The sequence below is a fragment of the Myotis nattereri genome (assembly GCF_964212035.1).
Source record: "Myotis nattereri genome assembly, chromosome: 6".
Taxonomy (NCBI): Eukaryota; Metazoa; Chordata; class Mammalia; order Chiroptera; family Vespertilionidae; genus Myotis; species Myotis nattereri.
In genome coordinates this window covers 90,887,393-90,909,806 of record NC_138081.1, presented here as the reverse complement: position 1 = coordinate 90,909,806, position 22,414 = coordinate 90,887,393, and the positions used below count along the sequence as shown (strand labels likewise).

The following is a 22,414-nucleotide window of genomic DNA, read 5'->3' as shown; positions in this document are numbered from 1 at the left end:
AGATGGAAGAAGCAGCGCAAATGGCAATTCTGCCAAACCAAACACTCCAATAATTTGGTGTCATACTTTTTGACATTGAAAAATCCTGGGACAGTGAGACAAAAACCACAGCTGGAAGAATAACAAATTGAGAAGTCTGGCCACACTCGGGGGTCGGCCATCCAAGACCCTTCTACAAATACTGACGGGGGACTTCGCCTTGGATACTCTTCTGAAAAACAAGCCAAGATCAACTACAAATGTCAAAATTTACATATCGTATCCTAATCTCATAAAGCATTCATTTGTTGTTGTACCTTTTTAAAAAGTAAGGGGACAGAAGTTAAGGCTTAGAACTGCAGACCCCTGTCCCATCCAAATAAACAAGGGCTGTGGGACGGGGCTTATGGGAGTAAGCAGGCCCCTGACTTGGAAGAGCCCTCATGCATTTGACACTGAGCCTTTACAAACACACCCAGAGGCCTTCAGCAGCAGCATTTTTCCTGGAAATGGGGGGAAACCCCACCCTGCACCCCATGCCAGGGTTTACTTCTCTCTGAACCCTGAGATAAAATGTGCACACACAGAGGCCGGCCTCAGTGAGGATTCACAGACGTCCCCAAGTCTTTCTGAAGAAGAAACTCTCTGATATGTGATATCTTCCCTCAGGAGCAGCGGGAGGAGGGGCTGGGGAGGGGGACAGAAAAACAAACCAGCCAGGGTCTCCTAATCCCCATGTGAGAGCAGCAGGGGAAAGCTTCCCCGAGGAAAAAAGTACTCCGGATTGAGCTGGGCCAAGCCAGACTAACAAACTCCAACCACGGCACTGGCTTGCGTTTCTCATCACAGCTCTGGGGCGCGCTCAGGGGGCCCAGGCGGTCGGGCTCAGGGAGGTCCGACACAGTGAGGTCTGCTCAGTGAGGGCCCGAGCGGAGCAGGACCAAGTGAGGATAAGCTGGTCCCCGCAGCTGTCTTCTTCCTTCCCGGGTGCGTCTCTGGAAACCCCGTGGTAAGAAAGTGAGGGAGAGAGAGAGGATTCTTCCCTTCTGCCTCAGTTCATCCCACTCCCTGACTTTAATTTACAAAGGTTCCTCTGATGATGAGCAAAAGCATTTATAGTTTATGAAAATGAGTGCTCCAATGGCCTGCAAAACATGCTTTGCACTTAAATATTTTTTTGTAGATTTTAATCTATGTGGACATTTTAATTCATCAGCTATCGCAATGGGGTTGTAAACTAGATGCTTGACAAATGGGCCGGCGGTGGTTTTGTTAGTACATTCTCCACACCAGCATTTTCCCAGGTGTGGGCCAGCACCTCTTAAATCACTGCTGTGGACTGAATGGTGTGCGCCCCCAGAGCCCTCTGCGATCGACATCACAGCTGTGGCTGTATCTGGAGACAGGGCCTTTACGGAGGTAATTAAAGTTAAATGAGTTAAGGGTTAAAGAGTGCCAGGGCAGAGGCCAGAGCTATGCCACAAGAATGTCACCTTATCTCTAAATGAAGCTAACACATGATCCTGGACTTTAACTTCCATCAAACTCAGTCTTTGTAAACTCAGGGACCATTTTATTTCATGGGTAACCACTTGATTTAGTGATATACCACTTATAAAACACCAGTCGTGGTGCATGGCACCCAATCATAGGAAATACAACCAAGTGGATACTTCCTACTTCACAGGCACTGTTCCACATGCATTAGTCCATTTCCCACAACCCCTTAGGACACGGTGCTGCTAAGAGTTTGAAGCCCAGACACTTAGATTTCAGGGCCTGTCCTCTCAATGCCTATGCAATCCCACCAGGTATGTACATGTACATCACAGGTCTATAGAATTAGAGCGTTTGGGATGTGCGCCTGGAGTTCAGAGAGGCACTTAGAAACAGTTTACTGCAAATCTCCCATTTTATTTACTTATTTTTTTATTTTTTAAAAATATATTTTTATTGATTTCAGAGAGGAAGGGAGAAAGAGAGAGATAGAAACAGCAATGATGAGAGAGAATCATCGATCAGCCGCCTCCCACACACCCCCATTGGGGATTGAGCCCGCAACCCAGGCATGTGCCTTGATAGGAATAGAACCAGGGTCCCTTCAGTCCACAGGCTGATGCTTTATCCACGAAGCCAAACTGGCTAGGGTCAAATCTCCTATTTTATAGAAGAAGAAGCTGAAGACTGGAAAGAGGATCGCCCAGGTAAGCTAGCCCAGTGGCTCTCAAAGCCCAGTAGGCGTCGGAATCCCCGGGAAGGCTTGCTAAACACAGACTGCCGGGCCCCACCCCGGAGTCACTGGTTCTGTGGGTCTGCGGTGGGGCCTGAGCATTGCTAACAAGCCCTCCGATGGCGTTGGTGCTGCTGGTCCTGGGAACGTGATCCACCTCATCAGTGGCTGAGCCAGGAGGAGGCTGTGCTTTCCTCACTGTGCATCTTCCCAGGACACGGTGGGTACCAGCTGCTCTGTGATGGATGGCGAGAGGCTGGGGAGGCTGGTCAGCCTGCTGGTCGCCCTGAGTGCTAGCATGGAATGCCGCTTCCTCCCAATGTGGATGAGACGCCTGGAAGGTTCCTGCTGGCACATGACACCGTGATTCACTCTGACAGGGGTGCTTCATGTGACCCTCTCTAGCTGCCCCACCCAGCACATGGCCGATCTGACACATTACAACCCGCTCACTGACACTATAAATATTATCCTCACTGGGATCTGGACCTTGGCTCCCTCAATGCTAAACCTAGCAGGAGTTAGCCAAACCAGCAGGCGCTGTGGATACGTGCCAGTATTTATTCTAGGAGAGGAGAATGATTACACAATTTCAAAGTTTCCTTTTGTTTACATTATAATTCAAAAGGGAAAAAAATTTTTTTTGTTTATTTGTTTAGCCAAGAGGATCCATTGCCTTTCATTAAGATCCCTTGTAGAGTGAACTATTTTGCAATTAGGGACATTAATTACTGTTTAAACTTGCTCAGTTTTCATGTCATCATGGGGTGTTCTGAGGCTTAAGTTATTTAATGAGGGCAAGGCATGAGCCTGGCACATACTACAGTAGGTGCTCAAAGAATGTCACCAGCTCTCAACATGACCACTCCTATCCCTTAAGAGAGCCCAGGGTTTGGACTGACTGCTTAGGCAAGTAGGGTGGGCCAAATGGCATGACGGAATGAGTAGACAGACCTCAAAATCAAAGCTCTCTCTTCCCCATTAGCGAGGTGATTCGGAGACCAGGACACTCCAGAACCATTTATGGAGCACCTACACTTACAAGGCAATTATCTGATACCCACAAAGCCTCACAGGACTTAATACTCGGCAGTCACTTAATGAGCCAAAGCATCTTTTCAGGATATCTGTCTGGTGCGAGAGACTTCAGGTAAGGCTTTTAGAGAACAGTTACATTAAAATGGTTTTTTATTTTGAAATAAATATGACTCAATAGAACGCTGGGGGGAGGAGGAAGAAAGAAAAAAAGAGAAAAAAAAGGAAAGAAAGAAGAGAAAACCAAAGAAAAGGAGGGGGAGAGAAAGAGAGAGAGAGAGAGAGAGAGAGAGAGAGAGAGAGAGAGAGAGAGAGGAAGGAAGAAAGGAAGGAAGGAAGGAAGGAAGGAAGGAAGGAAGGAAGGAAAGAAGGTAGAAAGGAAGGAAAGAAGGTCCTATGAGGTTTCCTGTATCCTTCCCCCAGCTTCCCCCAATGGTAACATCTTGCATAACTAAAGCACAGTATCAAAACCAGGACACTGAAGTCAGTTCAGCCCATGGAATGCATTCAATTTTCACCAGTTTTAAGGACAGTTACATTTTGGTTGTGAAGGACATAAAAATAAAGAGAAGAAATAAAAGGATGTAACAGTGATGAACACAATACTATCATCCAATGTTACACTGAAACTGGTTTTTGTACTAGCCATGAGAAAAAGATAAATGCTAAGCACATAAATTGTATAAATAAGACTCTTCCTGAAAAAAAAAAAAAAAGAACTTTAAAAGATTTCCTCAGAGACTGAGCTTACCAATTATAATAGAATTAACCTGTTTTCCAAGTTATCTCTAGAGGCGAACATTTATTAGTGAAGTCAGCCCCTTTGAAAGTGAGACGTGAACCCAAGATTTGATATACAGAGACCCTAACCCCACCCAAACGCACACACAACCTGCACAACTGACATAAAAGAATAAGTGAGGAGCTCTGGAGCTTCCTGTATCGCCTGGCCTGGAGTGGCATGCAGGAGGTACTTGGATGTGGTTACATTTCCCCGAGTAATCTTTGGATGGCCCATTACTGTTTTTATTGTAAGTTAGTGTTATCAATTCTTTAACGGTTCCCCACATATTTTTCCTTGAGCAGGCTCATTTTTATATATATGTAAATATTAAAACTATTTCAATTAGCTGGATTTGGTAAGGTTTTACTCTGGATCTCATTTTCATTATATGTAGTCAGGTTAGGGACTCAAACCATTACTATGCCAACCACTTCCTTCACTAAATTATCTTCCAAAATTGATTCAACACAAGGTAGTTCACCACTGACTTCCCAGTTTGATGCACTTGCCAATAGTTGGTCCTTCGCTGAAACAGTCAAAGAAAAGACAAGGAGCAGCGTGGCTTCCGAAGCTCCCAAGAAGCGGGTTCTCCAGGTCCATCCGTGGGACTAGAACCGCCTTCCTGAGCAGGCAACGCTGTGGTGACATTTCTGAGTCCTCTCCCTGGGAAAGCCGCTCTGGTATTAGGAAACAAAACACAGCATCTCCCCTTTGCGCGGTGGGGAGCTGTCTGTGTCCACCTCCCACCAGCCGGCCGGCCAGCGTAAACAGATGTTCCAATGGATGGAGAAGCCAAACTGTTCTCCGCTGCACACGAAGAGGTGGCACCCCCACCGGGGTCATCTGAATTCTGAATGACCAAGCAGAGCTTTGCAGGGGGCGCCCCGCTTCCTGGCCCGCTCTAGGCAAGATTCTGAAACAGGAGAAGGCTGCCCCGGACCAGACATCTCCACTCACCTCCCAGCTGAGTGTCCTGAAGTCTCCCCACTCCCCGCCCTCTGCCCACCCAGAATCCCTCCTTCCAGGGCTGGTGCCTTGGGCTCAGCCACCCCATAAAGACGCTGAGGACACGGACAGAGGCTCAAATAACCTGCCCAAGGCACAAAGCTGGAGGGCTGGAGGGCTGGCTCCAAGCTCAGCGCTCTCTCCTGCCCCACCGCCTGCCAAATTGCTCAGTGGATGAAGTGATTGGAAATGTACTGTTCTATCCATTTTTTGAACCTCAAGAATTTACAAGTTGTTTGTAATGGTCCTTACTGTTTCAGAATTTCATGATCAATTTCAGCTTCTGAAGAAATGTTTAAATGCTTACATGTATTCATATTTTAAAAAGCACTTCTGATGTGGTTTCCAATCAATTTTTAGTAAAATATAGCACAGCATATATGTATATGTACATACACACATGTATTATGCATGTGCATATATATATACACATATATATGCATATAAATTTAAAAACCACCAAAATAATCAAAACCAAGGAATTTTTCAGTGATCCTAGCATCATATTTGCATATTTTCTTGGTAGTTCAAAAGCAAATTTATCCTTTGAAATAATACAACAAAGTCTTACATTTAATAGATAACATGTAGTAGAAATCAGCCCCTGTGAAAACTATCAAATCGGATTTCTAGAACCACCAGTGGACTCAGCCTCACGCAGACAAAGAACGCTTTTAACGAACCCTTACCTGGGGACCTCCTCCCTCTGCACAGATGACCTCTCACATGTCTGGACTTAAAAGGCACTTGTCAAATTATGCTCATGAATCAGTTATTCATTCTGCAAATGCTGGTTGGCGTAAGATTCCTTCTATGCGTGTTGCATGGAGATACTGTTGTTCAGAAACAGAGCCACAGAGTGGGATCGAGAGGCCTGAAGCAAAACAGGCCCCGGATCAGCACCAACGTGTCACCGAAGAAGGGAGACGTGCAGGCGCACATGGGTATGGGTGTGTGTGTGTGTGTGTGTGTGTGTGTGTGTGTGTGTGTGTAACCAGAGAGTCAAAGTGTTTAATGCAAGATTAACAAGTGTCTAAATGTCACCCTCTGATTTCAAATGAAAACCTGCAGATTTTATGCCAGAGCTGGCAGCTTGCTGTCACCGTGGGCCTTAAAGGGGCCCAGGGCTTGGGGGACAGGAAAAGGCATGCCCCTCTCAGAGCAGGCCACTTCTCCCACCGGTGGCATTACTGTCGGCCTCTTGGTTTTAGTACAAATGCCAGACTTTTCAGACTTTCACCGTGAGCTATCAAAGAAGCGATTTAAAGGGTATAGGGCAGGGGTGGGCAAACTTTTTGACTCGAGGGCCACAATGGGTTCTTAAACTGGACCGGAGGGCCAGAACAAAAGCATGGATGGAGTGTTTGTGTGAACTAATATAAATTCAAAGTAAACATCATTACATAAAAGGGTATGGTCTTTTTTTTTTTTTAGTTTTATTCATTTCAAATGGGCCGGATCCGGCCCGCAGGCCGTAGTTTGCCCACGGCTGGTATAGGGGCTTTAAAATATATTTACAAAGGGAAGATATTTTGAAACATTTTCTGTGATCTGAATCCTTCCTCATCACAACCTTGACAGCCAGCCAGCGCTTTTGACACCACTGCAGGCTGATCGCTGGTGTTCTGTCCTCTCTGCATGACTTACAAAAAGAAGACCCCAAGTTCACGTGACTGGTTGTGAAAATAGTCAAGAAAATCAACATTTTTAAGGTGAATATTCTATATTTGAATTATTATGTTAGGGACTCCCCCCTCAACCCCCCTTTCTTCCTGACCAGAGTGACCTAAACAAGTACACGTGGTCACTTCACAGGCGTTTTCACATAAAATGCCCTTCCGTTCAGGGAGGGCACATATTGTTTCAAGAAAACTTCAACAGCTGGATATAGTTCATCATAGAAACTGTAGGGCCCGACCTCTGTAATAATGAGCATTTGAGTGCTCATGGTGGTTAGGCCCGCTGTGAGCACTGGTATACACTGTCACAACCAGTCCTTATAAGGTCTCTATTATTCCCATCTCAAAGATGGGCAGTTTGAGGCGTAGGCAGGCTATGTACAAGCCCAAAGTCACACTGCTGGTCAGCAGCAGAGCCTGGATTCGAGCCAGGAAAGGGGTATGAGCACTTCTCTCTCTAAGGGAGAAATACTTCCTGCAGCCTAGGACCCTAACCTGTAGAACAGAGATGTATGTCTAGTGAATTCCTAACATTTTCTGCACCCTTATCTCAAACTGAGACCAACTAAAGGTAACTCAGTACCAAAAAGCCAAAAGACGGTGTGCCTGCTGTATTTGCAGCTTTTAAGAAGTGTTTCAAAATGATCCAATATGAAAAATTACATTTGGGAGAACGTCAAGCTAAATGCAAGTGCTAAAAGCATAAAGCTCAGAGCAACCTCTTTGTACAGAAGATGGGAAGTAGGGCCATGCTCAAGCAAGACAAATATTGTTCTTTGGAACAGAAACCTGTTGCTGAATCTCACCATGGAGCAAAAGGCTTATAAACTTTTGAAAAAATAAGGCTCACATGGAAACAAAAACACAACAGCAATTCCAATATGAGACCAACAGATGCTGCGCGTCTTCCCAATTCTTTTAAAAGCCATTGGTGGCTATTAAAATGTCAATGTGGGAATAATGAAACACTAATATTTCTGGTATTCCAGGGGAAATGCTTATGCTGAAGTTTTTAAACTTCAGTTTTATAAAAATTTGCTAGCCTAGAAGACTGATGGACAGGAAGGCTTAGAAAGATTAGGCAGCTCCAGTTACTAGGAATCGACTAGACAACCTCTCAGAGATGAGAATCACAGTCATGAGGACCACAAACTAATGACTAATAATAATAGCTATACTTACTGAGCAGTCACTATGTGCCAGGTACCATATTTAAGCTTCTTTGAAAAAAATTAACACAGTTAATTCTTACAACCACTCTAAAAGTTAGGTATCATCATCCCTATTTCACGCTTAAGAAAAACAAGGCACTTAGAGATGAAGTAACTTTCATCAAAGTCAGACAACTAGTAAGTGGTAAAACTGGTATTTGAACCAGACAGTCCAACCCCGGGACTGAAATTTGACTCTCTCTGCTCTGAAAACTCCCTGTAGCTGAGCCCCGATGGAAGGACAGGGACCATCCCCCAAAACTAACTCACAGTAGAGAGAGAACAGGAATTTCTGCCGTGTCCCTTCAGCAAAGGCTCTTAGAAACTAGACTTATGACGCCTCTGCCTGATGGTTCAGAGTCCCGTTAGAGTCCAAGTCCTGCATAGCTGGTTTGGCTCAGAGGATAGAGCGTCGGCCTGCGGACTCAGGTTCGATTCTGGTCAAGGGCATGCACCCCAGTTGCAGGCTCCTCCCCGGCCCGGGCCCTGGTCAGGGTGTGGGCAGGAGGCAACCAATCGGTGTGCTTTTCTCACATCGACGTTCTTCTCTGTCTTTCCCTCTCTTTCTTCCAACTCTCTCTTAAAATCAATGAAAAAATATCCTTAGGTGAGGATTAAAAAAAAAAAAAAGGAGTCTAAGTCCCTAAACCACAGGAACATGGAGCAAGATGAAGAGGAGCGAAGCAATACCTACCTACAAAGTGGTACCAGTTTGGTTGGGGATGACTTCTAAGGTCTTGTGTGCCACAGCCTCCATCTTCTTGAACGGTTATTTCTGCATCGTTTACTAACTGACCCTGTCTCTGAAGCCAGTCACAAGCTCCCTGGGATCCTGACCCAGGCCACTCATGGCTCTGCGTCCCTGCCAGGGCTTTGTGCCAAGCAGCTGCTGCATAAGATCGCATTGCGTAATTTACAGGTGCCGCGGATGCCTTCCCACAGGGGCTGGGCACCGAGCTGACTCTTCATGGATGTGATGCATGAAGATGTATGGAGAGAGGGGTGGGGTAAGAAGGCAGCCAAGTCATGATGGCTGTAAGAGAAGGAACTCATGGGGAGTGGTTGACCTGAACCAAGGAATTGTACTGACTGTGACCAAACCGAGTAGTTACTGATGCAAGACCTCACCGTCTCTCCCAGGGAAATCAGACATTATTTCATAGGCAATTCAGGTCACTGGCTGACGACACAGGGGAGGACGGAATTTGATAAGGGCTTTGTTTGCTGACATGAGAGCTTCCAAGTCCCAGAGTTAGAATGATCAGAAAGAGAGAAGCCAAAGAGAGAAGCATTTCCAAGAAGGGAGGGGACAGTGATTAAGTCACACGTTTAATCAATTACTGTACTTTAACAAGCCAAATGAGAGGCCTCCGGTGTACATATTCACACTTACAGAGAGACAGTGACCCACATTAAATCGACCTCTATTTCCTGATCCAGGGAGCTCTGGAGAAGCTTCTACAAGTGTCCATCATTCCTTTTCAGCAGGACTAGTCTCACGTCCTGAGCCCAGGTGAGGAAGAGTAATCCAGCAGAGAAGACCACGTGCAATGGAGCACAGAGATGAATAGCAGGGTGTTGGAGTTACCGATGTCTAGGATTGAATCCAGCTCGAAAAATCATGATTACGTGTGTGAACTTGGATAAGGTGTTGAATCACTTTGGGGCTCAGTTGCTTCATGTATAAAGTGGGGGCAATTTAGCACATACCATAGATTACCAAGAGCACTGAATGAGAGAAAGCATATGAAGTGTTTAGCCAAGTGTCCTGGGACATAGATTTTCTAGCTCATGTTTTCCTAGATTCTGTATTTATCTATTTGGCCTCCATAAGTTAAAGGCCAAGCTAACAGCCAAAGTTGTTTATATCTCCCTGCAATCCTGAGCACGGGCTCTGAGACACCTCATCTAACTCTCACACATAAAAACAGTATTTCCTCTGCCCTCCTCACCGCAGGGCCAGGCACCAGACAGCTGGGGACAGCTCCCATGTGCCAAGGCCTGCTGGACTTAGACAAACCAGCTGATGCCAAGCAGTTTACCCTGCCCTTCCTTGCCCTTCCCATGGAAACCACATAAAGGCTCAGCCTAGGCTTTCCTCTCGCGCCTTTCTGCCTCCTGACTGACACTGGTGCTTCCCCCTGTGGCACCTGTAGCATGCTATGCCCCGCCTCCTGGGACATGTACGAAATAAAAACCTTCAGTGGCATTAGCCTCTCATGTGGTCATTCACTCAACTCCATAAATTAAATACTAGACTCATAAGCACTGAGACAAAGCTCCCTAAATAACAGCTATAATAACTTTTACACAGGTCATAAAATAGAACCAATTACCTTTATGTCCACCCTTTCTATCTTACTGTCACTTTCAGAATTTTGGCCTGAATTATTTAAAAAAACCCGTTAATCTATCTTTTTTATTTTTATTTTTTAAAAATATATTTTATTGATTTTTTTTTTTTTACAGAGAGAAAGAGAGAGGAATAGAGAGTTAGAAACATCGATGAGAGAGAAACATCGATTAGCTGCCTCCTGCACACCTCCCACTGGGGATGTGCCCACAACCAAGGTACATGCCCTTGACCGGAATCGAACCTGGGACCTTTCAGTCCGCAGGCTGATGCTCTATCCACTGAGCCAAACCGGTCAGGGCCCCTTAATCTATCTTGATAAATTCAATTTCTTGCTTCCTAAGACCATCTCGTTATATAGCTATCTTCTAAAATTCAGGATGTAGGCTGCCCACCGCCAGGAAAGCTTGAAAGAGTTATGGTCTATCGGTGAAGTCCAAGCTCCGCCTCTCGGCACGCAGGTCTTCTAAAGTCTGGCCCGGAACTGCCGCTGTGTTGGACAACTCAACATTCCCCACAAATGCCATGAGCTTTTCATGCCTCTATGCCTTTGCTCATCCTGGTGCCTGCCCTTGGAATGCTCCTCCCACTCTGCTCCAAGCATGGGAATCACAATGCACGTGAAGCCTTGGAATTCACTTACGTACTCTAATCGCCCCGGACAGTACATCACTAGATTAATTCTGAGTGTTCAGTTTGACTTCGTAGAATATTCGTTAGTTAAAAATGACTAAAAGGCCCTAGCCGGTTTGGCACAGTGAATAGAGCATCGCCTGTGGGCTGAAGGGTCCCAGGGTTTGAATCTGGTCAAGGTCACATGCCTGGGTTGTAGGCTTGATCCCCAGTAGGCAGCATGCAGGAGGCAGCCAATCAATGATTCTCTCTCATCACTGATCTCTCTCTCTCTCTCTCTCTCTCTCTCTCTCTCTCTCTCCCTCTCCCTTCCTCTCTGAAATCAATAAAAATAAAAATGTATTTTTAAAAAAAGACCAAAGTGTGATAAGAGCAAATATTTACTATTAGCACTAATTTCAGAGTTGGAAGTATCCTCAAGTTCTACTATGTGGTAAACTCTATACTGTTTTTTAAAAATTCATCATTTCCTACTCCACCGATATCTTCTCAGCACCTAACTCTGCCTATTCATATTATGTTTGTTGCATTTCTTTATGTTTATTTTCTCTAGATTACAAACACTATTTTAAGGTCAAGGATAAGTGTTAGAAATTATTTTATCTTTGCAGCATACTCATTAGTCTATGCATAGCAGTTGCTTGATGAATATTTATTATTTCACAGCCCTATGATTATTCTAATTAAAATAAGGGGTTCTTATTAAATGATAATTACATAGTTAATTATGGGGAAATATAGGAAAAGGACTATATACCTGATGTAAATTAAGTAAAATTACTTAAGTCAAGAGTATGAGTCTATTAAATCCCATCAGAAACAGTGACAGATATAGTAATTTATTTTACAGCATTATTATCATATTTAGCCATTAACATTAATTATAAAATGGGGAAAATTTTAATTTTGATTTCCAAAGAGAAAATGCTTTTAGTTTATAGACAAACCATAGACGAAGCTGTGATGTGCAGTATCTCAGCGTTCATTTCACCCATGCCTGCAGTGGGCAGGCCATACACGGCGTAAGGATACACACTCCAGTTGGGATTTATAGAGGCCTAGCAGGCTACTTCCAACTCCACCCAGTCCTCAAGAAGGAAAGGGGCCATGTCCTGGCTGGACAGGCACCCAGATTCCCACTCCCCGCCACCCTCATCCCATGTTCCTTTAAGCCTAGGCTGGAACTTAATGAGGAAGTCAGGTTTGGGTAAAGCTCAGTCATGCTCTAATGGCTACCTGAAACTTTCCAAAGGCCCTCAATAAATATTGGTGGTTGGCTGGCTTTGTCCTCTGACTTTTCATCCCAGAGTAATTGTTGAAAAAGAAAGTTGGCTGAGATTTACAGCTACCTCTTCTCACTAGGTGGGTGGTTGGGCTCGGGAAGGAATGAGAACCATCCCATTGACACAGGAGAAACTGTTCCCCAGCCAACACAGTGAAGGAAACAGTGGTTTAGAAAGAATCTTAAAAATCACTCAAAGATGATTACAGGCTGTCACTGAGAAATGAGGAAGGAAGGGCTTTCGTTTCGACTACAGGGTGCATAGCTCCACCATCAGAAATTATTATTTTATATGTAGGCCAATGGTAGTCTGTATGCCTTTGAAAAGTAAAGAGCAGTAATAACTTAAGTACCTGGTATGACTCACAGAGCATCCAGGTAGATTACACAGGCCATATACGAAAACTGGGCCCCTTACTTTATAACATCTTGCATTGCATGTTTCTGGAGTCACTGCTAGGAAACAGTCCCCGAGTGCCTACTCTACAAAGGACACTGGGCATGGGGATTGAGAGAGCACCAAGCCACAGAGCTCTAGCTGGGCTCACCCTTTAGCTCAGGAGGGAGGATTGGGGGGGGGGGGGGCGGTGGCGGGGGGTAGGTGTACAGTGCATGCTGCATATGCAAAGCTGCAATGAGTGGCACAGCCCTCTTCCTGGTGTTCACAGGGGCTCCACTGAAGGAGAACAGAATTTCCCCAAGGGCCCACGCACTGAAACGAACCTCCTCCCTCAACAAAGCAGGTAACTTACTGCAATTTAAATTGGCAAGGGTGTGCTGTTGACTAGCTATTGAGAAAGTGGGTGGGGAAATCATCTCCAGCAAACATATCCTTGGAAGACTTTCAAGTCCTAATCCCCGGGGTTCATCTTGCATTCCTTGTCCTTCCTCTCATGCCCTTCACACCTTTAGGAATAAATAATCAAAGCACAGCGAGAGCACCTTGCAGTGTGCCGAACGGTGGGGTGCCCATCTGGAAATACATGCATCCTGATGTTATTTGGGCAGAACTGGCAAAAATATAAGTTACATTTTATATTTAAGGATGAAAACGGTGAGTCACCCAAATCCACCTCTGCCTTCAGTTTCCCTGCTCCAGTGAGGTCTAAAGGGGCTTCTTGGGTTGTGGCAGCTTCTGCTTCAGTTTGCCTGCTCCCAGTTCCTGGGCCCAGGACTGAGAGAGAATAACAAGGTCGATGGGGCCAAGCTCATGATTGAAAAGACTTGTCTCAGTCACACTGCTTAGCAGCTGGGCTACTCTGGTCACCCTCAATAAGAAACATCCCCAGATACTCAGTAAAGGCAGGAAGCAGGCATTGTCAGGTCTCCCGGAACTCCTGACATGTCACAGTGAACTATTTATATTACTTAACACACCTACTCCCGATATTTAGTGGTTCTATGGGGTGTGACACAATTGTAACTATACATTTTTATGTCTACAGTAGAGGCCCGGTGCATGGATTCGTGCACCGGTGGGGTCCCTCGGCCTGGCCTGTGGGGATCGGGCTGAAACTGGCTCTCTGACATCCCCCAAGGGGTCCCGGATTGTGAGAGGGTGCAGGCCTGGCTGAGGGACCCCTCAGTTGCACAATTGGGGCCGGGGAGGGACTGCGGGAGGGTTCCAGGGCATGTGTGGCTCGTCTCCTCCAGTCCCGATTGGCCAGACCCCAGCAGCAAGCTAACCTACTGGTCAGAGCGTCTGCTCCCTGGTGGTCAGTACATGTCATAGCGACTGGGCGACCGGTCGAATGAACATTCAGACACTTAGCATATTAGGCTTTTATTATATAGGATAAGATATCACTGCCCAGAGAATCAAGAAATGAAGCATAAAGACCATCTAGCTTTTTATTTCAAATCTCTTTCCTGATACTTAAGAGTAAAACCTTAAAAACCATTCATTTGTCCATCTCAAGATAAATTTGTTGAATCAATTACTCTTTGCCAGGACCTGGACTAGGCATAAAGATATAAACTTTTTTTTTTTTAAAGAAGATTAATCTATAGCCCTTGCCATTAAAGAACTAACTGAAAATCAATACCTTCCTAAGAGTCTCTTCATGCTTTAAAGAACTTAAATATAAAAATGCCACTAGACTGAAAAATACCCAAAGATTCCTTCATGGTCAGGTTAGAAATTAAGGTATATTTAAGGGAAAGAGAATGAGATACAAAGGAATTAAAACCTACCATTCCATAAAAAGAAATGAAATTCTGATACATGCTATGGATGATCTTGAAAACATTATGCCAAGTGAAATAAGCCAGACACAAAAGCCATACAGAAAAATATGGTATGATTAGATTTATATAAAATATCTGGAATAGGCAAATTCATGGTGATAGAGAATAGAATTAGAGGTTACCAAAGGTGGGAGGTGGGGAGAACAGGGGGCTTCTGCTTAATGGGTACAGAATTGTTTGGTGGGGGTGATAAAAACTATCTTGAAATAGATAGTGGTAACAGTTGCACAAAATCGTGAATGTGATTAATACAACTGAATTATACACTAAAAGTGGTTAAAATATCATTTTTAATATCATATATATTTTACCACAACATTAAAAAGCAATAATGTAATATCCCAAAACCCATTAAATTGTACCCTTAAATGGGTGAACTGTGCAGCATGTAAATTATATCTCAAAAAAGCTGTATGTGTGTTTTTTGTTTTTTAAAAAAGACCATTCTTTACATGTTAACATATTACTCTGTCATTTTGTAAAGCTCTTAATATTCTTAAATAAATTGACCGGGAGCAGAAGCAGGTGATCAATGTTTGAAATACTATGATTCACATTCCTTACTAAATGCCTAGGTTTTACAAATCATTGCTAATCCTTTGGGCAGTTTAGAACACAGAAGAGCCCTCTGTCTTTTGGATATCTGGTTAAATAACTAATTGACAACCTTGCAATGACTAAATAACAGACCATTTAAAAAAGAATCTCTTGGTTCGACTCTTCTTGAATACAGCCAGCCAGAAAAGTGTGGTTGAAATCACAGTCAGAACCAAACAAATGACAACCTTCCGTTTTTACACCTCTCAGTCGTAGGTCAGCTATAGATCAGAGCGTGGCAGCATGTAGAAAAATGCCAGGCACACATGGGCTTTCGAGACATAGTCATTGAACTGAAAGAACAGCTGCATCTACTGCTTAGGAAACTGGCAGGGCCTCTGGTCAGATAAAAGCACTTTGAGGGGCTGGCCGGCCAGCCCAGAGAGCCCCTGGGAGCTGGTTACTTGTGGGCTCATACCTGCTTTCTCTGCGCGCCCCTCAGAGGCCAGTCAGCAGCTAGACCAAAGAGTGCCCTTCTAAATAAGTATCACTAAGAAGTCCAGGTCTAGACGGAACAGAATAAGGTCAGCTATTTCAGAAGCATTTCGTGCTGGTGAACATATATTTCAGAAAAGGCCATAACCTTTTGAACTTAGCGAACAGGTGAGCCACTCCTGTTCCCTCGAAACAATAGTAACAAAACAAAAAATAAAAATAATAAGTGGGGAAACCCAGAAGTGAACTACTTTTACATTTCCCATCCCAGAGGTAATAAAGTAATACGATTTAGATAGAATTTGCCGCCAAAAGCCAGTAAACCTTTTCTATCCTACTAGTCAAATACAAATAACAGGGAACAAGGATTATATACTTTTAAAAAAGCATTTGAAAGAAAATAAGGTGGGAATAATAATCTTTTACTGTGTGGCTACTGAAGGTACCTGTTTTTGACTAGATAAAGGGAAATCAAACCTCCCACAAGTGAGTTAGCCATCATACATGGTCAGAAAAACACACTCTAGAATGTCAATTGTAGCTGCAGTGGGGAGAAAGCTCATGAACTCATTGTCACCTTCCTAGACCCTTAAAACAAATCACATAGTCATAGCAAAGTGTCCCAAACATACCCTGGGTCCGAATCCCATCCTGGCTCTGTGGGATGAGAAGCCTGGATCCAGCTCTTCGAGGAGAGCTTCGATTCCTCCATCCTCGGACCAGGGCCCCCACCATGGTTGTTGACAGCATGCTCCCCAGGCAGCTGTGGCCCACGGTGACGGGAGTGGGTGGACAGCTGTCAGGCTGCCACCTCAGGAGAATCCTGTCCACCTGGGATGAGATGCTACACCCAAGGCAGACAGGTCTGGGCAGTTCCGCCCGCCTCCGTCCTCCACCCACACACTCATCCATCTCATGTTCGCCTCCCTCGGGAGGCCCCGGGAAAGTGTAGCAAAAGCAGACAACAAGCAGCAAAAATCAAAATGAAGATATGAATAGAGTTATTCAATAGCAGAGGATGGTCAATGTTACAGCAGTGCCAATCGCCTCCTATGAGAGCTTCTTTTGTGTGTTTGTTTTTGCTTCGTTACCTGTCACCTAAAGAAGTTAAGTCCAATTTTTCAACCTTTAAAAATGACTGTATGTGGGTGGGCCACACACCTATGCACCTATTTCCTCTCCTGAATAGGAAGAGCTTTCAGGCAGTTGTGTTTCCATAGAGATCCATTCTTCTAGATAAACAGAATTTGTTTACAAAATATGAAAAGTATTTCTAACGTTCTGAGGGTTCCCTTCCCAGAATTATATCAGCTTTTGTGGATGAGAAAAGCTGATTAATGGGATTAAATAAAAACTCACCATCATGTAAACTCCCAAAGGCTTTTAAAAAATGAATTGATTTCAATGGCCTAAGTCTTCTCTCTCCTGGTGTGGTAGCTGGAGTTGCCACATGACTGAGTAGGTGGGACCTGAGCTTCACGTATACAGCACATTGCTCACATACGCCCCCTACTGGTCAAGATGCCAGGTGCATATGGGTTAGAGCTGCTTTAAGGATGTGGAAGGGGCAAGGAGTTGAAAGTTTTAGAATCCCTTGGGTATCTCCATACGCTGCATTCATCCAGCCTGGGTGGTACTGAGGTTGAATTAATTACAGACAGCCTAGAGGTTCTGATATTATGGATTGTCCTTATGACTTTATGGATCATGCAGATAGAACGATCCATGCCCTATTTCACTCTTTTTCTCCCTTCCCCAGATACACCACATTTAATAAGATCAAGGTTGTTTTTACAGGACAGGCAAATTCCCAAAACTACCATGAACTGACAATAATTTTTCTCAGAAAGCCTACAGTTTACTAAAAAAGCAGCAGTGTTTTGAGGAGACAGATTTTTACAGTCATTTAGTTGAAATTTCCCTCATTTGCTAATTATTTTGACATTTCCAAAATTTAAAAAAAACTTTAGTATCATAGCAGGTGGAGGGACAGTAGAAATGAAGGATGGGAATCTTAAATGGCATGAGAGCAGGAAGCTGCTGGCTACTCCTGCACCCCAACTCAGCGTTCTGCGGACAGTGCGATCTTGGGGGCAGCATCTGATGAGAGACACAAATTCTGTTGCTCCCGAGGTGTGCCTCTCCTTCCTCACTAACGTGGGGCTCCCTCTGCCATGGGCAGCGAGGGCAAAGGGCAAAGGAGCCTTCAGCACTCTCTCAGTTCCTGTGACTCCTCCCCCCCCCCCGCTCCCCCCCCTCTCCCCCCCCACACACACCCTGAGTCACAAAGACGGTCTGAACCTGCCTTCTGCTGGGGACAACCCTGTGGGAATAGGGTAGCATCTGGGGACAGGACCACAGGGGACCCAGGGACGCAAGCCTGCGGCCTGGTCTTGGTTTGGAGGTGAGGGATGAAGCAGGGATCTTGAGGATGGTCCAGGGTCCCCAGTCAGGGGGCAGAATCAGGAGACTGATGGCTGGGGATTCCAGGATAGGCCCTGTTGGGACAAGCGGACACCAGCATCCTTGGAGAGAGGTGGCAGGGAGAACACAGTGATGCTGAAGGCAGAAGATGAGCCACGCGGACCGAAAACAACTCCTCACGCTCTCTCAGTGGGAGCCCTCCTTTGAGGCCTTGCTGCTGCCACATAGCTGAGATCCCTATAAACAACAGACACCGTCCCCACAGGGCGAGTCAGAGGTCCAGGGTGGGTGATGTGGACTCGCGGACATTTCTGAAGCCCACACTCAGACACGGAGCCCCGGGCACGGCTGCTGTTATCAGCCCCCGCGGTGAGAAGGAAGCATGTGAGAAAGGAGGTCACTGGAGCCAACTGACACTTCCGATAAAATTCCCCAAGCCTCCTTCGTGTTCCCAGAGGCCCCTGGGCACACACCACAGCCCTGCCTAGCCATCCACTTTCTTACATCTGCCCCACTCGACCAGCCATCCCCAAGCCGCCCCGCACGGCAGAAACAGTAAGTACAGATTCCGGGGCGCCTGCCGAAAGGACCGCTCTCCTAGGCCTCAGACAGCGCCATTTCCTCCGGCTGCCAGCACCTTCCTTCATCGCCAGCCTGGGCTCCATCCAAGGGCCGTATGAAGAAACCAACTCACTCAACGGTGGGCTTCCTGCTGGGCCTGCACCACCCCTGGGCCCAGCGCGGTGTGTAGCCAGCACACAGCATGTGGGGTGAACAGAACCAGCGTCCAGCAACATCCCCCCCTTGTCTCCACATCCGTCAGGCCGCCTGACACCTCAGCTTCCATGATACCCTGTGCTTCTTGCCACGACCCCCAACACCCCTGGGTGGCAGGAGCCATCTCATGACATCACCCTGTCTTTTCTGCAGCCCAGACACCTCAGAGCCCCCACTGTTCACTCGCCTGTGATGTTTGGGTCGAGAACATGACCTGTCAAGGCGGCCGCCTCCTGTCCCTTCACCTCCACAAAGAACGGCTTCATCTGGGCGTCAGGGGTCTCCGGTCCCCGACACTGTTCAGACGGGGTCTGTCCACGAACTCAAGGCTCAGCTTGCACAGCAGCCTCGGCCGCTTTGCCGCCCCGAGATTGCCGGTTGTGGCAGGTGGACACTCGGTGTCCAAGGTTTTCCCCAACAGGAAGCTGAGCAACGGCCGTGACTGCTCTGGGAAAGGCCGTCAGGAAGAGGAAGTGGAGTAATATCCTGCCCGTGTAGGTCAGCCCGCCCTTCCCAATGCTGCACATGTACTTCCCGCCACAGACCCGCCACGGGGGCCCCGTGCCTGCACCAAGATGTCCCCGAAGCAAGGGAAACGGCTCGGCCCTGAGAGCATGAGGTCACTCTCCCCAGCTCCGCCTGATTAGAACCCCCCTCCCACTCGTGCGGAGGGACAGGCTGAGGAAGGAAACACACTTTCCCCTTAGACAGCACATCTAGAAACCCAGCACCAGCTGAAGGCTGCTTGAAGGCCAGTATGGCTCCCAACAAACTTCGTTCATAGATGTTTGCTTTCAATTTCCCATGGAGACTATGAGTGGCCGACTGTTCTCTCAATCTCATAAACACAAGTACTGTCCTCAAGGCTCTATCTGAATTATAGCAATCTCCCCAACTAGTCTACTCTGTGAGAGATATATATATATAAGAATATATATATATATTCTTTAATTCACTATACACACACACACACACACACACACTAGAGGGCCTGGTACACAAATTCATGTACAGGTGGGATCCCTAGGCCTGGCTGGTGATCAGGGCTGATTGGGGCTGGGCCAATCAGGGCCTGCCAGCTGGGGTGAGGGACGGGATGTGGGAGGTTAGCCGTTGGCCCCGAGGAGAGAGCCGGCCCTTGACCCGCCCTGGGAAAGAGGCTGCATTTGTTGCCACTCACCCCCAGTTCCCAGCCCCCCCACAGGATTGGGAGAGGAGGCAATGGTCACTGGGCTGGGTGCAGAAGAAATGGCCACCGGCTGCCAATGCTGCTGGCTGGCCGTGGGAGGTTGGCTGTGGGAGCACACTGACCTCTAGGGGGCAGCTCCTGCATTGAGCGTCTGCCCCCTGGTGGTCAGTGCATGTCATAGTGACTGGTCGACCAGTTGTTTCCGTCATTTGGTTATAAGGGTTGTTTAGGCTTTTATATATGTAGATAAAATATAGTTAATCGTCACCCAAAGATATTTTTTCATTGATTTTTAGAGGGAATGGAAAGGAGGGAGAAAGACAGAGAGTGAGAAACATGGATGTAAGAGAGACACATCAATTGGTTGCCTCCTGCACGCACTCTGACCAGGGCTAGAGATCGAGCCTGCAACTGAGGTACAGGCCCTTGACTGGAATTAAACCTGGGACCCTTCAGTCGACTGTCCAATGCTCTATCCACTGAGCCAAACTGGCTAGGGCACTCTGTGATATTGGTGAGGGTGGGGGGCATGTACTTTCTGCCCACATCAAATCCCCACAGCCTGGAATAATGCCTGGCACATAGTACATACCCACTGAGTCCCCGCAGAATGAATGAATGAGTGAATGAATGAACAACTGTTGTGCGCTGGGGACTCTGGAATAATCAGGGTGCATGGTGTTTCTATTACAGCTATTGTAATTTTTAAAAACATGCTATTGGTATAATTAGATATAAGATCTATAAAGAAAGTGGCCCATAATTATACAATCATTCCCATGGGAGATATGATCTACTTTATCACACCAATTTTATTTTATGGATCCTTCAAAGAGAGCGCTATGGTGAAGTGTGGGTTGCTGACATTTATCTGAAACTCAGATTTAAGATTTACATCTGCCATGCCCCAAGACTTCTATCTATATTGTTGCAACATAGAGCCATAACGTTCAAGAAGTTTAACAAAGGACTAAACACCTCCTGCAGCTTAGCATTCATTGAAAGATTAGAACCTTGGTTAAAATACATTAACAACTCTTAAACACTTAAGAATGCAGCAACTCAAGAAAAGGCAACAGAGTCTTCTCATGTCAAACTCTGAATATAACTTCAAAAATCGTTTCCACATTTATTTTCTCCTCTACAAGACAAGGCAAGCTTACATGAGCATGGCACCTTCACTTGCTTATGCAATTTAAAAACAATTTGTTTAACACATTGGTTTTATGGTAAATTATTAATATTTTTGTCCTTTTTTTCAGGCATTATCTATTTTTTCTCAGAGATTTCTCTAAAACTATAAAATCAATGTTAACCTAATATGGTAAGTCCCAGGTTTTCAAACCATATTTAAAAGGCACCTAGAAATGTTTAGTCTTTAATTCACATAATCATTCATTTACTCATGGAACAGATTTCCAAGAAAACCTCAACATTTGGCAGCTGGAAATAACCATCTGCTTTAGCAAAACCTTTGTTATTTGTAAATCCACTCTGAAATCTGAACCCTATAAAACTGCAGAACTCTATATTAGATTGGTGCAGAACCTTAAACCGGAGAATGTGCCAACATTTCTCTCTCTCTTTTAAAAGAGTACGCGGATTAATTACAGGGCGCTGATTGACTTGGATTAGTCTTGATCCCTGTCTGCAGAAAATTAATTCCTACCACTTACATCAATTAGATTGGGTCAAGATGGGTAATTCAGGCTCAACCGAATAGAAAAACTTCTGTTTACGAAGGCATCTGAAGTGAACCCCGATTGTTTCTGTTAAGAAATAATTCTTGTTTATATGTGGAGCATTATTAATGGCACAAGGAGTTAGATTTCTCCGTGCTCACTTCATAGAGTTATTACTTGCTCAGGTCCTGCTGAATTTCGGTGTTTCATTGGGAGCAGAAAAAGTGGGGAAACATTTTACCTTTTTTTGGATCCCATTTTGTCTTTAAGTATCATTCATACTAACATTTAAGGGGTCACAAATACTATCTACATTAAAAACAAGGGGATGCATTAAAAATAACTCCTAAGACTTCCTGCTTGACTCTTGCTAAAAACATTTGATAACAGACTATTTCATGAATAAACAGGGAGCTAACTGGGCTTTCCAGCTCATGGAATTTGGGTGATCTCATGCGGGTCACCTCCTTCTCCAGAGACCCTTTCCGGCTGCCCTGGACCTCTCCCTGGACCCGCTGGGGGTGTATTCCTCCCCATCTCTCGTCTGCTGTGGCGGTGAAAGGCTCCCATGCCTGGCAGTCCCAGCGATCTTTTCTTGTTTCTGAGCACAGCAAGGAAGTGAGCAGGGATATACTACTTTTACCCATAATTTTAAATGGCTGTAGCTACCGCTCTTCACCAAATAGTATATAAGATGAGCCATTTGGGGGGTTAGAAAGGCTAATATGTTTGCCTCAAGTTATACGGAAAGCAGAGAGTTTGGACATCAGATTTTGGAATTTTTCCTAAGAAAGACAACGTTCTACATGAGGGGTTTGTCAGGTGCTGTGGCACACACAGGTGGGCCCCTAAGCTGGTCCTTGTCTGTGTGT

At 45.5% G+C, this 22,414-nt stretch overlaps 1 protein-coding gene across 1 annotated transcript in view; it reads right to left on the bottom strand.

The window, feature by feature from the left end:
- The window catches only part of PLEKHG1 (pleckstrin homology and RhoGEF domain containing G1), a 112,683-nt gene extending 93,677 nt beyond the window's left edge, over positions 1–19,006 (bottom strand). Inside the window, exon 1 of the mRNA XM_081094267.1 lies at positions 18,859–19,006. Coding sequence (XP_080950393.1) covers positions 18,859–18,937 — 79 coding nt within the window. The 5' untranslated portion in view covers positions 18,938–19,006. The remainder of the gene's footprint in view (positions 1–18,858) is intronic.
- Positions 19,007–22,414: the final 3,408 nt, after the last annotated feature.